At 51.0% G+C, this 23,515-nt stretch overlaps 2 protein-coding genes across 3 annotated transcripts; one reads left to right on the top strand and one right to left on the bottom strand.

Annotated features, from left to right (window-relative positions):
* Positions 1–474: 474 nt before the first annotated feature.
* Positions 475–16,925, top strand: nacad (NAC alpha domain containing). 2 transcript variants are annotated; one of them, XM_072716935.1, is made up of 9 exons: positions 475–778; positions 6,367–12,024; positions 12,368–12,598; positions 13,533–13,621; positions 13,790–13,873; positions 14,033–14,179; positions 14,890–15,018; positions 16,214–16,336; positions 16,764–16,925. In XM_072716935.1, the coding sequence occupies exons 1-9, from the start codon at positions 703–705 to the stop codon at positions 16,776–16,778; spliced, it is 6,552 nt and encodes a 2,183-aa protein (XP_072573036.1). In that variant the 5' UTR covers positions 475–702; the 3' UTR covers positions 16,779–16,925. The 2 variants fall into 2 exon arrangements, with proteins under 2 accessions (XP_072573036.1, XP_072573037.1); XM_072716936.1 differs by having other exon boundaries at positions 12,368–12,475.
* A 536-nt stretch (positions 16,926–17,461) lies between these two features.
* Positions 17,462–22,588, bottom strand: glipr2l (GLI pathogenesis-related 2, like). Its single transcript, XM_023825725.2, has 5 exons — positions 22,382–22,588; positions 20,071–20,179; positions 19,804–19,907; positions 19,613–19,690; positions 17,462–18,374 (listed from the first exon to the last, which is right to left on the bottom strand). The coding sequence occupies exons 1-5, from the start codon at positions 22,392–22,394 to the stop codon at positions 18,214–18,216; spliced, it is 465 nt and encodes a 154-aa protein (XP_023681493.1). The 5' UTR covers positions 22,395–22,588; the 3' UTR covers positions 17,462–18,213.
* Between the last annotated feature and the right edge of the window lie 927 nt (positions 22,589–23,515).

Below are 23,515 nucleotides of genomic sequence, written 5' to 3' on the forward strand. Positions count from 1 at the left end.
TGTACCTTTGGCCTGATGGTGTTCGCCCCCCCCCACCTCTTCTGGGAAGCTCTCCGAGAGGCCTGGGCTCGCTTGGGACAAAGGCCCTAACAGCTGGCCGTGATGGAGGCGAGTGGCTCTGCCCCCCCCCCCCCCCAAGCTCTCCGTCTCTCTGCTTTTCCGCAATGTTCACTGCTAATGTGCTTTTCATGTCTGTGTTGTTGTATTGTGTTTCAGTCGTTCCCTTTCTCCCTCCCCATTTCTCTTCCTTTCCCTTTCTCGCTCTCTCCATCTCTCACTCTCTCCCTCCACCCCCATCATCTCTCTCTCTCTCTCTCTTTCTCTCTCTCTCACTCTGCTCTCCCTCCAGCTCTGCAGTGCTGTGCCACCTCATCCAATCAAAAAGACTGATTGCGGTGGCTGGCTTACCTCAGTGCCAGGCAACCAATGGCAGGCCAGGAGGGGGGGGGTTGGGTGAGAGGCGTGGCTTGGGCAGGCAGCGGTGTGATGAGACAAGCAGCCGCAGCCAGCGCTCAGAGTCCCCGCTACCCACAGCACGTTGGAGAGGGACGTGTACGCTCGCTCCCACACCCACGTACCCCCTCTGCCAGCGCCGGAAACTGAAAGCTAAGCCACTGTGGTAGAGAACTCCGGCCATCTTTGCGGAGCCCACAGCCTCTACCATCACCTCAAGGGCTGCAGCCGTGGAGTGAGTGAGAAGGCATGCCAGGAGAGGCTGTCCACAGGACGGTGCCCCTGCCGGAGCGGGCACAGGACGACACGGGCATCCCAGGCCCAGGTAGGAGCGACGGGCAGCAGCAGACCGTGGGCATGGTGGGGGGGGGGTGGTTTGACAGGAGAGTGGAATGAGAGAAACAATGATGTAAATAGCGAAGGAGGTGTGTTTGGGAAGGGCAGGGGGGGGGGGGGTCTAGGGGGGGTTAGGCACCAGGAGGGTGAGGCCCTACGCTGACCCCACCACCTCTAACCCCCCCCCCCCCCAGCAGACGGTAGGAGCATGACACAGCATCGGCAGTGGAGAATCCATGTGTAATGCTGATGATGTGAGGGTCCGTACCCCGCACACGCTGGAAAGATGGCATGGCACAGGTCCAGCCTGGCCCAGGACAGCACAGGAGTCCTCCAGAGCCCACTGGGCATATTTTTTGGCACATTTTGAGTTAATTTGCTTCACAGGTGCTTCTGAGAGAAATGCATATTCATATAATTGATGCAGCTTAGACTCAAGGGTACAACAGCTGTACTGCGTCCCTGAGCCACATGTCACATGTTTGTTTACAGTTTTGGGGGTGAGGCGGCAGTGCAGTGTGCCGGGCCACTCCTCACTCCTCACTCCTCACTGCCTCAGTCTGAGTATCGCTGCTCTGTTTCGCAGCCTTCCTCAGCACTGTGCTGATTATCTGGCCTGATCCCACCACAAAAAAAGGAACAAAATTGGAGCAGATGGGTGATTGGATGGATCAGGGTGCGGATACACCGGGGCAGACGGGTGATTGGATGGATCAGGGTGCGGATACACCGGAGCAGACGGGTGATTGGATGGATCAGGGTGCGGATACACCGGGGATAAAAACAGGCCCCGCCTGCTCTCAGCTCTTAGCGTTTTTATTTAGTAGCGATGCAGGAGATGGGAGATCTGGATGGGATAATCTCTTTGTGCTGATGGTCCCGCTGTGAGCTCAGGCTGAGGTAGCACGCCCATCAGCATCTCATACAGGCTGGAGGGAGGCAGGGGTGGGGGCGGGGGTGCCTGAGTGGGGGGGGGTGCAGGCAGCAACTCTGACGCAGCAGAAACAAGCTGGGGCCTGTCAGCAAGGCCCGGAGCAGGGGCCTCGATTACAGCGGCAGCCTCAGCGCCAAAGCCAGCAGTGGGGGGAGGACTGACGCAACACCCCCAGGCCCATGTAGGGCTCCCCCATGGGCCTGCTGTCACATTCTGTCAGAGATGGCTTGCCGGCACTCAGTGCAGTGCTGATGGGGTGTGGCGGGAGCTGCAGTTATATCAGGTCTGGCTTCATGCCCAATGGCAATGAGGTTCACGAGCAGATATTTAGCAAATAAATGAGTCTATTCTTACTGTAACCGCTGTCTGTCTGGCTGCATAACTGCGCTGAGCACTGCACTGTGTTACACGCTGTGTTGTATCTCAGGCAGCGTGTTTTCTGAGCACTGCGTAGCTATCACCTTGGAGAAAAAGGATCTTCGGCAGAGAGGGTACCACGATTAACGTGTGGCTCCACCTAGTGTCTGATCTGAGAAGGACACAGCTGCATCCCCGAGCTTCTCGAGCTGTTATGCAATGGGAGAGAGACGGCGTGGAGTGTTTTTACCGGGCTGCAGCCAGCGGCCCTGGCTGTGACTACACCGTGGTTCCCAGAGCTGGGGGCACACAAAGGAATCCACTCCACTCCTGGGCTAGCAGCGAACTGTCATGTTGTGAGACGGAAATGGGAGGAGTGGGGGGGGGGGGGGGGCGGCTGAGCTTCTCAGCTTCCTGCTGGCCAATCAGCACAGAGGATGAGGTCATCTCAGAGATGGCCCAGTTTGTGGGCGAGGGTGGCGGCAGGGGGTGGGGGGGGGGATGTGATATAAGGGCCTGTTTGTTGTTTTGGCTCGTCAGCCTCTCTGCCTGGCACCAGCTGCTGGGAACAGGTCACAATCTACTGGGACCTATGCAGCGCATGCTCCCCCCTCGACCGGCCGCCATTATCGCAGTGCACTCTCCCTATCGACCACGGCCGCCATTATTGCAGAGCACGCTCCCCCTCGACTGCAGCTCTGTATTCGTAGTTGAGCTTAAGGTGCAGAGCTTGCTGAAGGTCTCGCAGCAGCTCCCTTGGGACCCGGTCGGCCCCCGGTCGGCCCCTGGTCGGCCCTCAGTCAGTGCCCGGTCGGCGCCCATTCAGTGTTTGCTAATGCTTTTGCTGGACTTTGTCATGGTCCTCAAACACAGACCAGCACGGTGCCGACGTAGCAGCGGTTCTTCTTCCTGTAAATTTCCATTTAGAGCCTGGGCTTGTGCCCCCCCATGTGGCAGCTCTGTCCCCTGACGCTCCGTGTTTCACCAGCCTCCCATGGGCCCCGTGTCCTTTCCTTTCATCCCTATCGATCGCCCTCCTGCTCCTTTGTCAGTTCCCATCTGTCCATCCATCCTACTTCTCTCCTTTTCTCTTTTTTTTGGGGGGGTGGGACTACTTTATCTTCCACCCATTTTCTGAAAAAAATACATCACTTAAAAAGTAGAAATGACCCATCTCTCATAACATGGTTTTTCTATTATATTGTCAGCCGTTACCAGCAACCCTGCAGGCTGTGCGTCTCCGTTTATTTACACAGGATAGCCGATGGAATATTGTGTGACTGACATCACCAGCTGACATTGTTTATAGTGTCACGATCTATAGGGAATCCCTTTGGAGGAAATATGGTTCAGTTGCTTCATGTTCACATTCATGTGATAGTGAAACGCACCCCGAAATAACCTCTGAGTCGTCTCCTTCCTATACATGCCAAGGACAGAGCTGGGGTTAGGCTTAGGGTTAGGCTTAGGGTTAGGCTTAGGGTTAGCTGTAACACAGTGCCATGGAGGACATGCCTGAGCTCAGCACTTGCCCTGAGAGACAGCTCCAGGGAGTGAGAGAAGCACATCAGCACCAGGAGCTGTCCATCGAGTCAGGCAAGGTGAAGCTGTTGCATCGTCAGGGTCATTTAGAAATCCAGTGGGACAAGTATGGTCCTTCTCACGCCGGCTGACCTGTTCCCAGAAAGTGCTGTCTCATACCTCACGCCTGACCCGGGCCAGGAATGCTTTTTCCTCCCCAGTTTCTCTTTGTAATCTTAATTCTCTTTGCTGGTTTATGTTTTTTGTCAGTCAATTCACTATTCAAGATTTTTATTAACTGTGTGCAACGTGTTCATTGGAAATCTTAATTTTTCAAAACAAGATACAAAACAACACAAAACTATCCATCCATATATCCATCCATCCATCTATCCATTTTCTGATACTGCTTGTCCTATTCAGGGTCACGATGGTCCGGAGACTATCCAGGAGGCTAGGGAAGAGGCAGGGAACAACCAAGGATGGGGCGCCAACCCACCGCAGGGCACACTCACGCACCAGTCACTCACACACCAGTCACACACACACCAGTCACACACACATGCACACCTAACTGCTAAACTAGGCAATGTGTATTCAGTGTCTGGTAAAGTGCAGTAACAGATTTCCAAAGCGCAGGCGCCGTGGGTTTGACTGTTGCAGGAAACACAGATGTTAGGAATTCAAATGGTTTGAAGACAGAAGCTGTTCTTGAATCTGGTAATTCAGAGTTCTGATGCTGTGAAACCCTCTTCCAGACTACTGGGGGGCAGGGAAGTGAAGGGTTTATGGCTGGAGTCCAGTCTGTTAGCGTCCAGACGTCTCGGAGCCACAATGTGGTCTGATCGGGTGCTTAGACAGACCCCCACCCTTTACTCAGACGTCTCCCCAGACACGCTGCTCACACTGTCTGACTAAGCTGGGATGTGCTGATGGGGGATGACGACCCCTCCCACCCCACCAGAAAGTCCAGTAAAGACCAAGGTGATGATGCTCGGATTGAGGCAAGGTTAGTTACTGTGCCTGAATTGTCTGAGAACGAGGAGATTTTGTCGAACAACACAAAGAGGCCTAGAGAAATGACAGAAATGAGGATACAGTCCTGTACCTCCTTTACCCATCCACTACGTCAGTCCATCATCCTGCATTCTTCTGCTAATCGCATACGTAGCATTAGCATTTGGTAAATCTCATGTATTTGGCGATGGTGGTGCAGGAGGTAGTGCTACCGTTCGGCAACCGGAGGGTTGCAGGTTTGAGCCTCGGGTCCTCCTGACTCCATCGAAGTGTCCTTGAGCAAGACACTGAACCCCAAATTGCTCCTGGTGAGCTGGTTGGCGCCTTGCATGGCAGCCTCCGCCACCGGTGTGTGAATGTGAGTGTGGATGGGTGAATGTGAGGCATAACTGTAAAGCGCTTTGGTACTCGTAAGAGTAGTAAAAAGCGCTATATAAATGCAGTCCATTTACCATTTACCATATGAATACACGATTTAGTATATAATTCTTTGCATATAATTCTAGCATATTATCCTTTGCACTGTGTTGAAGGCAGGAATGAATAAAATCTCTGGCTTTCATCCATTTCATCTTAATTATCTTCATGTTTCTTTCTCTACTCATTCCCATCTTTTCTCCTTTTTTCTGTGAAAATACCGTGGTTGTGCTTAACTAGAAAAGGCGAATCTCTCCGCACCGTGAAAATACCGTGGTTGTGCTTAACTAGAAAAGGCGAATCTCTCCGCACCGTGAAAATACCGTGGTTGTGCTTAACTAGAAAAGGCGAATCTCTCCGCGCCGTGAAAATACCGTGGTTGTGCTTAACTAGAAAAGGCGAATCTCTCCGCGCTGTGAAAATACCGTGGTTGTGCTTAACTAGAAAAGGCGAATCTCTCCGCGCTGTGAAAATACCGTGGTTGTGCTTAACTAGAAAAGGCGAATCTCTCCGCGCTGTGAAAATACCGTGGTTGTGCTTAACTAGAAAAGGCGAATCTCTCCGCGCTGTGAAAATACCGTGGTTGTGCTTAACTAGAAAAGGCGAATCTCTCCGCGCTGTGAAAATACCGTGGTTGTGCTTAACTAGAAAAGGCGAATCTCTCCGCGCTGTGAAAATACCGTGGTTGTGCTTAACTAGAAAAGGCGAATCTCTCCACGCTGTGAAAATACCGTGGTTGTGCTTAACTAGAAAAGGCGAATCTCTCCACACTGTGAAAATACCGTGGTTGTGCTTAACTAGAAAAGGCGAATCTCTCCGCGCTGTGAAAATACCGTGGTTGTGCTTAACTAGAAAAGGCGAATCTCTCCACTTTCTCCGTCTCTCATGCTGGCTTTACTCTTCTCTCCATACCAGCATTTCCTGTTATGCAAGTCACCTTTTATATGTGTATAATGAATATTTTATTGTCTGACATTTAACATTTAACTGAAATTATTAATAGATGAATGGGCAGTTTCTGAGCAGACAAAAAGGGAAAAATATATCATTTTAAAGAAGGCATTAAAAATATTAAAAATTAACCACATTCATAAAACAAGATGATATTTTACCGAACAAATAACAGAAAATGGTTGGTGATTACTGGTTAAATGCCTGGTCTCTTCCTTAAACAGAACCGTACTGACAGCTGTGTATTTTACTACTGGATTAAATGCAGAATTTCTCAGCCGTTAGAAACTCTGCCACCGGAAAAGTGTTTCATTAGTGCCTTTATATCCCAGCTAATCGTCAGTATTTTTACTCACCATCTGCTCCTTCTCTTTTTACAGACATGCCCAGACATGCGTCGAGCTCTTCCGCCTCCACCCCTAGTGACTGTGCCTCCACCCCTTCCCCCAGCACCCCGGCACAGCTGTCCCCAGAATGCACTTCTCCGTTTGGCCCGCGGCTGCCAAAGGCCAAGCAGGGCAGCTCTGCACTCCGGCCTCAGCCAGAGGGCGCTAGCTGCGATGGCGGCCTAGACGGCCGGCCCGGAAACGTGGGCTGGCTCACAGGAAAGTTTGGCCGGGGCGCCTGCAAGCGTGGGCCTGTTAAGATGGAGAGGATCAAAGTGCTGACGGGCACAGAAGTGGAGAGTGACTACAAGGAACCGGAGGCCATGGACATGCGGGTGGTCATGGGCCAGGAAGCCCTGCTAAGGAACATGGAGGTTCAGGGGGGCCTGCCAGGGGACAAAGATCCAGAACCGGAAGTGTCAGGTCTGGAATTCCAGCCTCCGGTGCCCTCCATAGATTCGGAGGAGGGACAGGAAAGGTCCCCTGAAAAGGCAAAGTTGGATACTGGCCAAGAAATACCCTCAGCCGCCCATAACGAGTCACTGACTCCTAAGGTGGAGCAGGAGAATGACTCTGCACAGTTCTTAGCCTGTCCTATCATGGAACCCAAAGCTGTGGATGCTGGAATGACTGACAGCTGCAGCCCCCTGGGAGATAAAGAGTGGGAGGAGCTGTCACTATCTCAGGGTGAAGTGCCTTCCTTGTCCTTCTTAGAGCCGTCCTGTGCGGTTGACCCCCAACGAGTAGGTGTCCCTTTAGGTCTGGACCCAGATCTCTACTATACTGCCCCCTCTACTCCTATCAAGATGGCCTACTGCTCGCACCTTAAGCACCAGTGGTACCCAGGCTCAAGTTCTGGCCCAGGATCTCCCACTGATGACCTTCCTGAGAGTGAAGGATTATATTCCCCTCCAACCTCCCCTTCAGGTTCCTACATCACAGCCGAGGGAGGCAGTTGGACATCTTCCTACACTTCCAGCACCTCCCCCTCATGTTCCCCTAACCTAATTGCTGAGGCAGAGATGCAGGACGCCCCTGCCAGCTATGTCGAGTCCCTGTCAGAGATTGGAGATGAGCTTAGCGAAGAGAGGAACAGCACTGAGAGGGAGCCCTGTTTCGACAAGACCGGAAAGTTGGAAATGCAGGAAGTGTCAGAAAGTATCAGCTTTGCCGACAACAGAGACACAGTAAGGAGAGAAACATGCCGGCCTCACTGGGTGACTGAGGTTGCTGCTCCTCTGAAGTGCAGCAGTTGGAGGAGCGCATCCTCACAGGAAGGGGGAGGAGAGTCAGAAGGATCTCCTGTAGCCCTAGAGGAAGAGGAGTCTGCAATAATGGCACAATACAAGGATAAGGATCAAGACCTGGAGCTAGATCTCAAAGCCTGTGTCTCTGAACATTTTGGTTCTCTGGGCAACCCAATAGAAGATGCCTCCCTGGAGCTGGCAGCCTCGTTCCCCTTTGTGCATCGCCTAGCAACAGCAACAGACACCGAAAGTCTGACCCCAGCCACTTGCTCTTCTGAAGTCTCAGATACTGACAATAACAGCCTTTATGGTGAAATGGCTTCTTCCCCTCTCTTGTTCCCAGGCCCCTGCAGGGAGATTGGGGGTGATGTGATGATACCTGCCTCAATGCTCCCTTTCAATGCCAGTCTCATCTTTCAAGCTGACTCCATGGAAATAACACTATTCCCCACAGAAGATGAACCAGGCAATGATGTAGATGCTTATGCTGCTGGTGAAGAGGAAGGAGATGTGGATGAAGACGATGAAGAAGAGGATGATGTTGACGAGGTTGAGGACGAAGAGGAGGAGGAGGAGGAAGAAGAAGTGGTAGAGGATGAAGCAAAGGAAGATCCCAATGAAGAGGACACCTCTGCTTCATTCCTGAACTCCCTGTCAGAGACCTCGATCAATGAGGGTGTGGATGAATCATTCGCCTTCCAAGATGATACTGAAGAGTCAGTTGACTCTGCCTCCTACAATGGGGATGAAGATGAAAGGCTATACAGCACAGAGAGGCACGCAGAGCTCACTCACCATTTCCTTGATCCCGGTGACCCAGTGGGATCCACAGCACCCCTGCAGCAGGACTCCTCTTACGGTGAAAGTGAGAGCGAAATGGAGATATCCTCAGAATCCTCTGACGTAAACCATGTATCCAAGGAGCAGCTTGCAGTCGATCATGCTGAAGTAGCAGAATCCATTCCATCACCTGTCTTATGCATCCCAAAAGAGGAGCATGAAGTACACTCCCCAGAGGGGGGCTGCACGTCTCAGGGTGTTGCTTTGGAGAATGAGACCCCAAAAGGGTCTTCAGAGCCCACAGATAGTGTTGCGCCAGGGACAGTTAAGGAATCTGTTGCACATCCATTACAGATGGCTGCTTTGCAGGGAGAGGAACACAGCAGCAAAGAACCTGTTATCCAAACTTCTGCAAACACAGTTAGTGAATTCCCACCACGTTCCACTCTGGAGGCTCTGACTGGTGGAAGTGAGAAACCCGACACAGAAGCTGAGCTCACAGATCAGAAAAATGGCAACAACACAGAATATGTGGGGTCAACACTATGTCTTGATGAGACGGCCACTAACGATCTGAATAAAGGAGTCCCTGTGGTATCATATCTCAAAGAAGATCACAGTCCCAGCAACATACCAATTTCCACAAGTCCAGAGATCTCCTCTGAAGTCCCAGACAACCTGGTTGTCTCTACAGTAAACGTGTCAGTTCCTGAGTCCTCTCTCAATCAGGATAACCTGTCTGAGAATCAAGCTTGCCCTGATGACATTAATTTGGGCCCTCTCAATGTATCCTGTGCTGCATATAGCATGTTAGCTGTTTCACCAAAGAAAGAGAACTCTGAAACAAATGTTTCACGAAAAGGGTCCCCATCTGGAGTTTGGGAAGGAGAGCCACTGGCAGACTGCCGTGACTATGAGGCAGGGAGACTGTTAATGTATGAAGCTGTCCAGCCCGTGTGCACAGAGCTGGCCTTCACCTCCAACATCGGCCCTGGAGACACGATCTGTGCAGACCGAGAGGACAACCAAGGTGGCTGTGAATTAAGGGAGGACCTGGCAGACAAAGAAAGTGCAGTTCTGGAATCTAATCTGTCAAACTGGAAATCCATCGAGGAAATTTCAGAGGCTGGCGGAGGGGAGGATGGGAGCTCACATTTTCTGGAGGATGATGACAGCAACCTTGAAAACCAGGCAGGCGATCAGCTGACACAGCATCCGACGGTTGCCAAGGAAACTGGCACACTGAATGACCCAGAAAGCAGCAGCTCACCGCTCTCACCCACAGGACCACCGAAATGCCTGCAGTTTAACATCCTTTCAGAGGAGGACAATGAGGATTTCAGAAATCAAGCTAAAGGTGATGAACAGGAAAATGCAGACATTCACGAGTCTGTATCAAACATATCATTTGTGGCAGGTCCAACTCACATGGCTGATGTGGTTTCTAGCAGCCAAACCTCAGAATCTGAAGGTGACATTGTGGAACATGATGCCCTGCGGCACACTGGTTCAGTAGATCTCAGTCAGAAGTCTCACTTTTCAGAAGATAAAGAAAGTCAATCGTCTAGTCTTGGAAGCAAAACCGGCAGCAGGGACAAATCAGATGGTGCAGGTTGTGTTATGGAGAAGAATCATATGACAACACAGGAAATCAAAAGTGAAAGAGATGGAGACATACAAAAGAACATCAGCCTCTTAGAACAGGAGCCTGAATTGTTCTTACTGGGTGGATCCTTTGGCACATTTAACCCCAGAAAAAAATCTAATTACTGTAAAGCAGACAAAGTACCAGTAGATGTTCCTGTATTTGTAAACAAGAACAGGGAGATCCCTCTCCCAAGCCGAGATGCGATGCCAAAGTCTACTGATTCAGTAAGTGCAAAGATACATACCAATGTTAATAATAAAGCACGAAGCACTGAAGATGGTGACATTCAGATGTTCAGCAAACATGTCAGTGAACCAAAGAATGAAGCTGCCTGTGCCAGAGCAGAGAGCTCTCAGAGTAAAAGCCAGAAACAAGAAGAGAGTACAGTGCAAGGTCCTCCTCCAGGGACTGATGGAGAACAACTGTCTTTGCTAGGGGAGGGCCAGATGTCTACGGACAAAGAAGTCATCAAGAAAAACATTGTAGAAGAGTTGTCTCTGTTGGGGCAAGGTCAGCCATCAGAGAACACTGAAGAAAATAAAATACAAGATCTGGCTTTGGAGAGTGTTGAAGAACCAGTATCATTATCCAATGAAGGTCAGACATCTGAGAACAATGAAGAAAAGAGGGTACAAGATCCTGCTTTGATGAGTGTTGTAGACCATGTATCATTATCTGAGAAAGGTCAGACACCTGAAAACACTGAAGACAATAAGGTACATGATCCTCCTTTGGAGAGTGTTGTAGAACATTTGTTCTTGTTTGGAGAAGGTCAGACATCAGTGAACATAGAAGAAGGTCCTCCGGAGGGTGTTGTAGAATATTTATCATTATCTGGAGATGGTCAGACATCTGAGAATGTTGAAGATGATAACATACATGATTCACCTTTGGAGGGTGTTGTAGAATATTTGTCATTATCTGGAGAAGGTCAACCATCTGACAACCTTGAAGAAAATAAGGTACAAGATCCTCCTGTGGAGGGTGTTGGAGAACATGTGTCATTATTTATAGAAAATCAGACACCTGAGAACATTAAAGACAGTGATGTGCAAGATCCTCCTTTAGGGGGTGTTTTGGAACATTTGTCATTATCTAAAGACGGTCAGACATCTGAGAACATTGAGGAAAATAAAGTATTAGGTCCTTCTTTGCAGGGTATTGTAGAACATTTGTCTTTACTGGGAGAAGTTCAGACATGTGGGAACATCGCTTGCAATGAGGAAACAAACCCTCAGGTAGAGGTAGGAGAAAATGGCCAAAACGATCCACACTCTGTAAATAAGCATAGAAACTTAAATGGTGACAATCCACCAACGCATTCTGCTGAGTCTGAACCAAAGGCTCCTCTGCTGCTCCCTCTCACCAGTCCTATTTCAGTCACAGAGCAGTCAAAGAACAAGGTTACGCCTACTGAGGACAAAAAAGCACAGGAGAGAAGTAAGCAATCCACAGAGCAGCTGGTCAGCAAGAGCTGTAAAGCTCGTGGGGAGAGCATGCAGCTCCAGGAACATCAAGGTCCTTTGCCGCAGGAAAGCATGGGCAGTCAAAGCATGGTCATACCTGGCATCTGCAGGGCTGCCCAGCTAGAAGACGAACTTCCTTTATCACCGGAGGACATAGTGCTCTTACAAAGAGGACAACCCACCGGAAGCACAAAAGATATCAATGACAATAACATTGATGACAACCCGCCACCCCTTAAAGGGGATGGCAGCCCCACCCATCACAGAACCTCTGCTGAAGTATCAGTGGAGGAGCTTGCCACCCCCATCCAGGAGTCCCGATGTCTGCTGGCCCGTCCTCCACCGCAGTCTCAGCTTCAAGGATCCCATCTGCACTCACACCCCATCTTCTGCTGCCCTGACTTTCCTGAGCCCCCCCCAAGACAGCTGGTCTCCATCCCTGTCCAGGACACCCTCCAGCAGGCTGAGCCTTCAGCGTCACCCGCACTGTGTCTGCACAATATGCCCAGAGGTACGTGCTGGACACAAACTCGTCTTTCACGTGTGAAAATATGCATAGGAGAGGGTCATTCCTGGGTAATGACTGTCATCACCTGGCATCTGAACCAGAGTATTTGCATTTAAAAAGGTATTTAATTTGAATTCGAAATATTTAGCCGAGGACATTCACCACAGTGGACACATCCAACACATACTGTATATGCACCATGAACTTGCACTTCATAAGTGGTTACTGAAGATAAACAGATGGATGGAAGCAGGCAGGCATACAGGCAGGATCACCTAGGTGAGGTCAGCTGGTAGATTGTACAGTGGGTTTCCGAGCCCATTTTTCTTCCTTTCTCTTCTCACAGTGGACAGTGAAGACAAGGAGGACTTCTGTGAGGCATCTCTCCGCGCAACTCTGGGTCACAGGGCCAGCCTGCGTGGGGGCTCCTCCCACACGGAGTCAGGCTCCTCCAGTGAGAGGGAGCTCCTGTCCCCCCCCCACCCTGTTAGACCCACCCCTCATGCCACTGAGCCGCCACCCTCAGACAGGCTGATTGATCACCTGACTGGCTGCCCCATGTCGTACACTCATAAGGGTAAGGTGTAGGTGTCACCCGTCCACCCACATGTGAAGGTGTAGGTGTCACCCGTCCACCCACATGTGATGGTGTAGGTGTCACCCGTCCACCCACATGTGATGGTGTAGGTGTCACCCGTCCACCCACATGTGAAGGTGTAGGTGTCACCCGTCCACCCACATGTGAAGGTGTAGGTGTCACCCGTCCACCCACATGTGAAGGTGTAGGTGTCACCCGTCCACCCACATGTGATGGTGTAGGTGTCACCCGTCCACCCACATGTGAAGGTGTAGGTGTCACCCGTCCACCCACATGTGATGGTGTAGGTGTCACCCGTCCACCCACATGTGAAGGTGTAGGTGTCACCCGTCCACTCACATGTGATGTGCTGCCCTAGATGTCAGCGAATCAGATCCAGACACAAAATGGGGTCGCAATTCAACCACTTGTGTCTGAAATATATTCATGAAATTAAACTTGGTAACGTATTAGTGTCAGGATGACGATACACAGGGCAACTTTTTGAGCAATGGTTCTGGGCGATGTTGCTGACCAATAGTGATGAATCGATGTTCCAGATTTCTGAGGAATTTCTTTTAATTATTTGAACTCCTAATTGTGCTGCTTGCATGGAGGCTTCACTCCCCCCCACCCCAATTAATAACCCCCCCCCAAAAAAAAGCATCAGAAACCACAGCGGATCCTTACATCTTTTATGCAAGAGCTCTAGGGAAGACAGACACTAATGAAGTGGAGTAAGCTTAGGGACCGGCACAGACGCCATCTTCCCACATGCACAACATGGCATATTTCCTCTGCCTGCATTTCCTGCATGCTTACTGCCTGCACACTCTGCCGTAGCGTGAAAGCGCGTGTTCGTCAACGTGCAGCCCAGCCCTGCTACAGCTGTGTCACTAATGCGTGTGCACGGCCACGCGCCCTGTGTCGACAGAGGGCTCCTGTAACGAGTCGGACAGCGATGGGTCCGTGCCAGAGCTGGAGGAGTCGGAGACGGCCCTGATGAGGCCCCCAGACTCACAGGTGGGGAGGCCATAGTGGGGGGGGCTCAGCTACAAAATGTCACCTTGGGTCCTACATATTGATTTAGCTACATGGGGGGAGGGCATTCATTGTTGATGTAAAACTCACATTGTGAAAGCTCTGTCCTCCATTCTGTGTAACCTCCATCTCTCTTGCCTCTTTTCTCAGTCTCAGCTTTCTCACGCAGCGCCCTCTGCTGACGAGTCCATGAACAAAGGCAAGCAGAGCCGCAGTGAAAAGAAAGCCCGGAAGGTGGGCGGCAGCCAGACCTAGTTAAACAAGCACCGAACTGTTCCAGTCGTGCTTAAGACTAAACCAAACGATTTTATACAAGCCTCGGTGGCTGTTTACACATAAGCATCTGATCTATAGCTCCTCCTTTGTCTGTGTGTGTTTACGTATCCCCTGTAGGCCATGTCCAAGCTGGGATTAAGGCAGATCCACGGGGTCACACGCATCACCATCCGCAAGTCCAAAAACATCCTCTTCGTCATCACTCGCCCTGACGTCTTCAAGAGCCCGGCCTCTGACATCTATATTGTTTTTGGGGAGGCGAAAGTGAGCCCTGTTCTAATCTTATAACAATGTGGAACATGCACTGCTAAAATGGGAGGGGGGCAGGAAGACTCTGTAGTAATGCTGGATCCACTAATCACAACCAGGAAGCTTCATCCTGTGGTTTAGATTAATGTTTCTCAGCTAAGTCCTCACAGATCCCCAGATGGTCCACTTTGTTCTCTCTCCCAGCTCTCAGCCATTTAAGAATATGGAGTAGCTGGTGCGGGCTGGTGGGAGGGAGCAAAAATGTGGACTGTCTTAGGGTACCTGTGGACTGGGCTGAGAAAACCTGGTTTAGATGACAAGTCAAGGGTGAAGCTTCATAAACATGAAAGATGCTCCAGTGAGTTTTGCTCTGTGTTTCGTTAGGTGTCAGTCTGTTCACATACAGAATACATAGTAACAGGTGAACATTAAGCTAACAACGTTAAATGCAGTGTCTTTGTGGACCCCTAGACAGACCCCTACCAAGAGCTGGGAGTGAGCAAAAATGTGGACTGGGTTGGGAAACACTGCGTTAATGTACAGCAGCAGTGTCTGGCTGCTCCTTCATGTTCTCCTCTCTCTCTCTCTCTCTATCTCTCTCTCACACACACACTCACACAAACACACTTCTATCCTTCATCCACTCCCTTCTTATCCTCTCCTCTCCCTGTCTGTATGTGTCTGCACTGCTCACCACTCTCTGTATTTGTCTCACCCCCACCCAGATCGAAGATCTCTCCCAGCAGGTTCACAAAGCCGCAGCAGAGAAGTTCAAGGTGCCCCTGGAACCGTCACCCATCATCCCAGAAAACAGGCCCAGTCTCAGCATCAAGGAGGAGAGTGAGGAGGAGGAGGTATTCACAGTTCTTACTGTGAGCTTGTCTGTCTGTGTCTGTGTTATAGGGCCATGTGTCTGTGCTATGGGGCCACGTGTCTGTGTTATGGGGCCATGTGTCTGTGTTATGGGCCACATGTCTGTGTTATGGGGCCACGTGTCTGTGTTATGGGGCCATGTGTCTGTGTTATGGGCCACGTGTCTGTGTTAGGGGGCCACGTGTCTGTGTTATGGGGCCACGTGTCTGTGTTATGGGGCCACGTATCTGTGTTATGGGGCCATGTGTCTGTGTTATGGGGCGTTGTGTCTGTGTTATGGGGCCACGTGTCTGTGTTATGGGCCACGTGTCTGTGTTATGGGCCAAGTGTCTGTGTTATGGGCCACGTGTCTGTGTTATGGGCCATGTGTCTGTGTTATGGGCCACGTGTCTGTGTTAGGGGGCCACATGTCTGTGTTATGGGGCCACGTGTCTGTGTTATGGGGCCATGTGTCTGTGTTATGGGCCACGTGTCTGTGTTAGGGGGCCACGTGTCTGTGTTAGGGGGCCACGTGTCTGTGTTATGGGTCACGTGTCTGTGTTATGGGCCACGTGTCTGTGTTAGGGGGCCACGTGTCTGTGTTATGGGGCGTTGTGTCTGTGTTATGGGCCACGTGTCTGTGTTATGGGCCAAGTGTCTGTGTTATGGGCCACGTGTCTGTGTTATGGGCCACGTGTCTGTGTTATGGGCCATGTGTCTGTGTTATGGGGCGTTGTGTCTGTGTTATGGGGCCACGTGTCTGTGTTATGGGGCCACGTGTCTGTGTTATGGGGCCACGTGTCTGTGTTATGGGCCATGTGTCTGTGTTATGGGCCATGTGTCTGTGTTAGGGGGCCATGTGTCTGTGTTATGGGCCAAGTGTCTGTGTTATGGGCCATGTGTCTGTGTTAGGGGGCCACGTGTCTGTGTTATGGGCCACGTGTCTGTGTTATAGGGCCACGTGTCTGTGTTATAGGGCCGTGTGTCTGTGTTATGGGCCATGTGTCGTGTCTGTTTACTGGTTCAAATTCAGTGGCCGGTGAATTCATGTCACCACTGGACCCTTGAGTAAGGTCCTTAAGCCCAGTGTCTCCAGGGGCTGGCAGACCCTGCTTTATAAGTAAAACATGCATAAATATTCAAACAGTAAGATTCTATTCAATCCATCCAGCAAAGACACTGTGTCCCTCTCTGCAGGTGGATGAGGCCGGCTTGGAGCTGAGGGACATCGAGCTGGTCATGGCCCAGGCGAATGTTTCCAGGGGGAAGGCTATCCGTGCACTGCGGCACAACAAGAACGACATCGTCAACGCCATCATGGTGATGGGGCCGGTCCTGGGGGGGGGCTGGGAGTATCGGATCCTGATATTGTGGTGGAGGCAGTCGAGGTGTAATGAAGCCTATAATGATCCATTTCCTGCCACAGTTTCCATCACGCTTGTTCACTGACATCATCGTCCTGCCGGAACATTTCCTATTTCCCTTTAACCTTTGCCCATTGCTGCTGGGATTATCGCCGCAGAGACGCCAATTCCAGCCCTTGCAGCCAATGTTGTGCGTGCAGCCAGACCTGAGAGTGGGGGGGGGGGGGGGCTGGGGGGTGGATGAGCGGCTGGAGCTGACCACAGCTTCCCCAACATTTCCACAGTACCTCTCTGAGTTACTGCACAGGCATGACAACAGACATCCCATCCTCTAGTATAATCATCTTTAACCCGCTCTCTCTCTCTCTCTCTCCCTCCTCCAGGAGCTGACTATGTGAGGAGGGAGGGCAGGTTCTCGCACTCCCTGCACACTCACCCTGTGTCCCCACCCCATCCCCCAAGGCTCATGAGCACTATAAACCTGCCTGTATTGCTATGTTACTTCCCCTTCTGCCCGCAGAATAAACCAGCCTAATGTAATCAGATCAGGCCTCACGTGCTTTTTTCCCCATGTTCTCCAAATGTCGCCCTCAGTGGGCCCCCACCCTGGTGGAAGGGTCCCCACAGTCTGTAACATTCAGATGAATTACAATTCCAGTCCTTGTTTGGTCTTTAATCGACATTTTTGTGCGTCTGTGCTGCCCTTATCTTTATAATTACCACGGTTTGAAGAAATATTACAGCCAGACTTGTGAGGCCCCCAGGCCCAGATGTGTAACTCAGGCTTGCCTGGCTAGGGATGGATTTCAATTGAGGTAGGAAGTAGCCTGGCAGTATAGAGTAGAATAGAATTGAATTGAATACCTTTACGCTCACAGTTACAATGAAATATTACGGGAATGATAAGTTAAATCAACAAACAACAAGAATGTAAACTACTCTAAAAATGAAGCCATCAGCTTAGGAGCTCATTCAGCCCAGCAAAGCATGACCTTCTCATCGCATGACCTTTCGATTGTTGCCGTCTGCAGCACAGCGAAACTATGTGGGGTGGGTGAATTTTACGTAAATGATCAGGCCATTATTGAAAGATGCCATTCTTCCACTTTATTAAAGAAAACATTTCAGTACAAAAATGTTAAAATATATTATAGTCACGAAATCACGTTGAAATACAAAGTATCTTTTGCAGTGAAGGCCTATACCTGAAGCTACTGCATCGAAACGGTAAGTCATTAAGTGTAATTTCCCAACGAGTGGAGAAACCTGAAACTGGTCAACTCCGTGGAAGCAATTTCAGAGATATTTACCTCAGCTCGTTAGTATAAACTTTTAAAGTGTCATTTTCAGGCACAACCCTGAAGGCCCTGTTAAGGCAAAAAAGGTAAAAGTTTTGCATTTTTTGAAGGATGAGTTTAAATAGCATAACAACCTATGTGTCACCTCCAAATGCAGGATATTATACCTGTAAAGTACTTGGGAATACTTCGTAGAGAGCTGCGGCTCATGCATGGTGTACCACAGCAGTAAACATCGGAATGAAGCATATTCTCGTCGATTTAAAGGACAGTGACATGCGAACCCAAACACGCAAGGCCACTGGCTGCTTGAAGCCACGTCCCAGCTGCATTAACCGTAAATGGCACCATCAAGGGAAAAAGACCGGCCTTGGTGCGTAAACACAACACCTCCCCACTCCTGTGCAGTCCTCGCCACGTCTGACTCCAACGCACACCACCCCCCCGCCATAATCGCCGGAGGACTGGTGGGCGGAGTCTGGCCGGAGGACTGGTGGGCGGAGTCTGGCCGGAGGACTGGTGGGCGGAGTCTGGCTCACTTTCTCGGCGGGAGCACGTTGGCCTCGAAGTGGCCCTGGTTGGTGATGTTTCCGGCGGGAAAGTAGCGCGCTACCACGAAGGTGGAGCCGTCCGTTGCCGTGGCCTTCCCCACACCAAGCTTCTTGGTGTTTTTCCACACCATGGCTGTGAAGTGTCCTGTAGTGGGGGGCGGGGGGCGGTTTAGTAAGATCCGCACGACAGCCGCTCGCGGATCACAAGCGCGGCATGCGCCATACGCAAGAGTCAGCTTGGCCTCCGCTGACAAGGCCGTTCTATTTAAAGCTTTTTCTCCAGGGTCCATTTACTGAGTGTCTAACCTTGGATCTGCAGAGAGGAGAACCCGCTTCCTGCTGATCACGGCCAGGCCCGAAAAGCCTCAGCCACGTTTGCCTGAATGACAAGTGCAAGTGCATTTCCTGTACACTCTGCAAACCATTTAACTGCCATTAGAGAGGAGCACAGCACCACTGCACTGTCCTGCTGCAGCCTCAGGGGATTGTCTAGCTTTTAAATTTCAATTACTCCCCCCCACACAAGAAAAAAATTATTAAATAGAAAATAATTCTACATCCTGGTTTCAGCCGGTTCCTTGCCTTGCTGTGCTGCTTTACCTTAGTGTGTTCATGAGGTGTGTTATTCCACTTTATTACACATAACACTGTATATTTGTGAATTTCTTCAGTTAATACCAATATCTGGTGAAATATTAATGTGACTAGTATCATCTGAAAGAAATGTTGACGTGTTCAATACTTATTTCCGCCACTGTATCTAACATGACACGGCACAGCACTTCCTGCCTCTGCAGCATACCCACTTCCTGCCTCTGCAGCGTACCCACTTCCTGCCTCTGCAGCGTACCCACTTCCTGCCTCTGCCGCGTACCCACTTCCTGCCTCTGCCGAGCCATGTTTGGTGGAAGCCGCTACATGATGTAAACCACACCGTTCAGGCCATAAATATTTACATCAGCATTTTGTTGCTTTAGGAGATGCTCATACCACCAGCGGAATGGAGCTGGGGGCCAGGCCCGGCTGTGACGTCACACTAAATCAACCCCTCAAGCAGAGCGTGGCAGTCCAGCATGCCGCAGTGAAGCCTAGCAGCCCTGCCCCCCCAGCAATGCTCGCCACACTCCTTACAGTGCTGTGCAAGAATGACTAACAGGCTGACCACGCTCTGCATTTAGAGCTCAGGGAAATTCTGGGCTCAAGCACGGCCTGGATGCCTTTAATCTGATAAACCCTGCATTTCACAGAGAGACACTCTACTCAGATGGGGAGAGACCTCTTCCAAGTGGCTTTTAGTGTTGACTTGGTTACCACTCCCAGATATTCTAGCGATGATGCAACGGAAGATTGCTGGGACAGTCCTCACACCCTGAAGGATCTCACCTGTGCCTGAGGAGAATCCAGGACGGTTGTAGTTGTACTGCTTCACCTCACTGTACCAGCGGTCAGAAACATCCTTCCCTGACAACGACACAAGACGTCAAAGAGGGACCGCCAGCATCAAGCTCAGACATGCAGATCACTGCCGGCGAGACGGCTCCCTCGCGGCTGGCGAGCTTCATGACATCACTCACCGGTTTGGTCATATGACGCCCACGCTAGGTTTTCCCCACAGCTCCCCCTGCTGGACTCGGCACTGTGTTTCAGGATCCTGGTGCTGGCCAGACTCTCAGCATACCTGCCAGAGAGCACACAGGTCATGTCAGCGGTTCAGCCATTTGCCCGTCCCCAACACAGCAGCTCAGGCCACAGCCAGCCGCCCCTCAGAGACAATGGCTGGCCTGGTGACCCAGCGGCGGTTGGGGTGGGACGATGCCGAGGCCCCGGCGGGTCGCTCTCACCGCGCTGCCTCCCGGCGCAGCCTCCCGCTCAGCTTCAGGGCTGGGGCCTGGTGCTGCTTCCGATACTCGTTGTGGCTCTTGAGAACGTCCTCAGCAAACTGTTTGGAGGCTAAAGACAAAGCACAGGAGGAATCGGGGGAGGGAAGGGTGATTTTAGACTGCAAGGAAGAGAACATGGAGCTTCCAATCACGCGATCCAAGAGGATGAGGACGGGACTCCATGATGGCGACAGTCACGATTATTCTTCCATTTAGCAGACATGCGACGTGGCATGTAAGTGAAGATCAGATGGGACAACCGTCGACAATGGAGCACCTGGGATCAAGAGTCTTGCTCAAACGCCCAATGGTGACATCGCTCTGCCAGCCGCAGAATTAGAACCAGCAACCACTGAACTGTAGGGCTGCTGTGTTTGCACACTTGTGCCAAATGATTTCTAATGCATAAAGCCACACAATGCCTGGGGACCTACAAGGTCCAGGGTATGTCCCTCATAGACGTATACTTCAGTTAGATAGCAGGCAGGAGGCCGCAAACAGGACGCCGATGACACTCTGCTGAATCTCCACGTCCTCTCCTCTCAGCCACTTATCCCCAGCGCCTGTGCCAGCTGATCCCGTATCATTGTGGATGATGATGCATTCTGGGGGGGGGGGGGGGGGGGCTGGGGGGGGGTTACCATGGGAGCCCATGCAGGACAAACCCCCACACTGTCTGAGTGAGCACAGCTGCTGTGGTGAATCAGCACGTGACTCAGAAGGAATCCTGGCACAGATATCGTCACGGTAACAGTGTTTCCCTGTGAGGGAGGGCTGAGCGAACAGCGATGGGCGAACAACGGAGCCCTGTGAGGGTTAGGAGCAGCTCACCCTGCAGTGTCATACACAGCCCGACGGCGGGGGGGGCGCGCTCATGCCCGACGGCGGGGGGGGGCGCGCTCAAGCCCGACGGCGGGGGGGGCGCGCTCAAGCCCGACGGCGGGGGGGGCACTCTGCTGTCCTACCAGCTTTGCTGTTCTTTAAGGCATTTTTCATTTCCTCTTTCATTTTAATCTCTTGATCACCATTACAGGTAGAGTAACATTTTCCTGTAATGATCAACAACACATTCTCAACCCCTACCTCAAATGCCCTCACCCTGAGGAAACGGAACTGACCAAACGGCCCATCCCCCCCTCAGGAAGGAAGGGGGGAGGTGATCAGATTGTGTGCCTTCAGTCAGAGCTAAGACACACACACACACACACACACACAGTTTGTCTTAATGGGAGCTTCCTGTTAACCTGAGATCAATAAGTCAGCATGTAACACCAAGAAAACTCAGAAACAAATTATCCCCCCCAGCCAGTCCATGTTTGTGCTCCCTCCACCCCCCCATCCCCCCAGCCAGTCCATGTTTGTGCTCCCTCCACCCCCCCATCCCCCCAGCCAGTCCATGTTTGTGCTCCCTCCACCCCCCCATCCCCCCAGCCAGTCCATGTTTGTGCTCCCTCCACCCCCCCATCCCCCCAGCCAGTCCATGTTTGTGCTCCCTCCACCCCCCCATCCCCCCAGCCAGTCCATGTTTGTGCTCCCTCCCCCCAGCCAGTCCATGTTTGTGCTCCCTCTGAGCCCCCTGCTGACAGCCCACATTCTTGCTCCCAGCTGGGATCTAACAAGACTTTAACCACTGTGGGTCCCCAAGGACTGGATTGAGAAAGAATGTATTAAGGTAACGAAACCTGTAAACACACCAGTGTAACACGTGTCCACCACTGGACCACTGGTTCAGGGCAGCAAGCTACAAAAGGACCTCTCTCACCCCCACCCTAGGGGGGCTCCTGCGGAACAATTTTCGTGGTGAAATGTCCTGCAGGAGCTGGTCCAAGCTGACCTCCACCCAGTCCTGTTCTGGTGGTGGAACAGAGCATGAATCTCATAGGCAGTCAACATGAAGTCACGAGGTATTTCAACACATCTAGACGGAAACATCAATCTTCCTGAAGTGACTCAGCATATAATGAACTCACAGCCTTTAAGAAAAGCTGCCTATAGACTGGACATTTTCTCCTTTTGTCAACCATACAACACTGAATAAAGTACAGCAGTACAAACCAAAAGCCGATTATCTGCCCAACTAAAGCTTAAAGTTGATATCCAGACATTTGTATGACGTGGGGAAGGATAGACATGGAAGGGAGACCCATGCAGACGTACGACAGACCAAGGCAAGGAAAGGATTCAAGGAAACAAAGAAAGTTAGTGATGATGAACAGCGGCAGAGGGTGTGCAGCCGTCACAGGCAGTGCGAGTCTCCTCTCTCAGGACGTACCTGACTTGCCCATCGTCCCGAGATGAAGCTCTCCTCACTTGGTAGTGCGGCCGCAGTGTCCCGGGAGTAGCCCTGGGTGCTGGTTGGTGTGGGCCAGCTTCTGCAGGACGCCCTCTTACGTTCACACGCTCCCTCAGGCAGGCAGATACAAACACACACACACATACACACACACCCAACACGCAGCTCTCAGTCCTCCCCCCTGCCTTTATCTGCCAGCTCCCTCTCTCACACATACACACACTCACTCACTCTCTCTCTCTCTCTCTCTCTCTCTCTCTCTCTCTCTCTCAAAGGAGACACCCCCTATTACATCACCACTGTGAGCCTCTTGGCCTTATATGGGATTAAGATTCCTGCTTCCAGTGGAAACACTGAGCTACAGATGGGCCCTAAACTGTGCCAGTACCCAGCAGAGCCAGTGTGACTGAACCTGGGCCCGATTAACACACCTCCCTGTGTGGCAAACACTGTCATGATGATCCGCTCGTGTGCCGTTTCAGAGAAATGTCAGCAGGGACTGAAAACGTCCAGCGAGTTGTAGTCCCCATGCAGGATGAAAGCTGCAATCCACCACGCTCCTCAGAGTGAGGCGTCAACTACCATTAACTTGGATTAACTGCTTGCATATAATTACTTGTTAGGGCTGAGGTCTGGGGCTCTGTGAATGGCTGAGAAAACAGTCAATCACCTTCAACCCGCACATTCTCCACCTCCTTGAATGACAATAATCAAGACTTAATCAAGATGTGAGGAATTCTTGATCAAAAGTGGGGGTTTTTTTATATTCTGGAAAGCATAAATTGTGTTTATTAGCAAACTCAATACTATGTGTTTATTGATTAACTGCATGTAATATTTGACTGCTTCAGGGCAAGTTACAATGTGCCATTAATTACCTATAATTGTCTGCAACTATTAGGTAAATATGCACCATGTGTGAAAGACCTTGTAAGGAAAAGCAGTAAAGATGCCCCAATGTTCTTGGTTGATCATTTGAATGGAGACAGTGTTAGCTATTAATGATCAAGGGGGAATGATCAAAGGGGAAGTCTGGGAGAGAATGGGGGTTCCATTTGGCACCACTAAGGTGATAAGGAAGATAATTCAATTGACAGAGGCCAGAGAAGTGGC

Source organism: Paramormyrops kingsleyae, chromosome 9 (assembly GCF_048594095.1).
Source record: "Paramormyrops kingsleyae isolate MSU_618 chromosome 9, PKINGS_0.4, whole genome shotgun sequence".
In the NCBI taxonomy this organism is placed as follows: Eukaryota; Metazoa; Chordata; class Actinopteri; order Osteoglossiformes; family Mormyridae; genus Paramormyrops; species Paramormyrops kingsleyae.

Bases quoted from the DNA above. Each gene is read 5' to 3' on its own strand.
- glipr2l (XM_023825725.2), bottom strand. The intron at 19,908-20,070 runs GTGAGAGCGACC...GCTCTCTGGCAG, and splicing joins CTGCGCCGGGAGGCAGCGCG to GTATGCTGAGAGTCTGGCCA. The intron at 18,375-19,612 runs GTGAGATCCTTC...CCCCCACTACAG, and splicing joins TGGATTCTCCTCAGGCACAG to GACACTTCACAGCCATGGTG.
- nacad (XM_072716935.1), top strand. From the start codon at position 703: ATGCCAGGAGAGGCTGTCCACAGGACGGTGCCCCTGCCGGAGCGGGCA. The intron at 13,622-13,789 runs GTGGGGAGGCCA...CTCTTTTCTCAG, and splicing joins TGAGGCCCCCAGACTCACAG to TCTCAGCTTTCTCACGCAGC. The intron at 13,874-14,032 runs GTGGGCGGCAGC...TATCCCCTGTAG, and splicing joins GTGAAAAGAAAGCCCGGAAG to GCCATGTCCAAGCTGGGATT.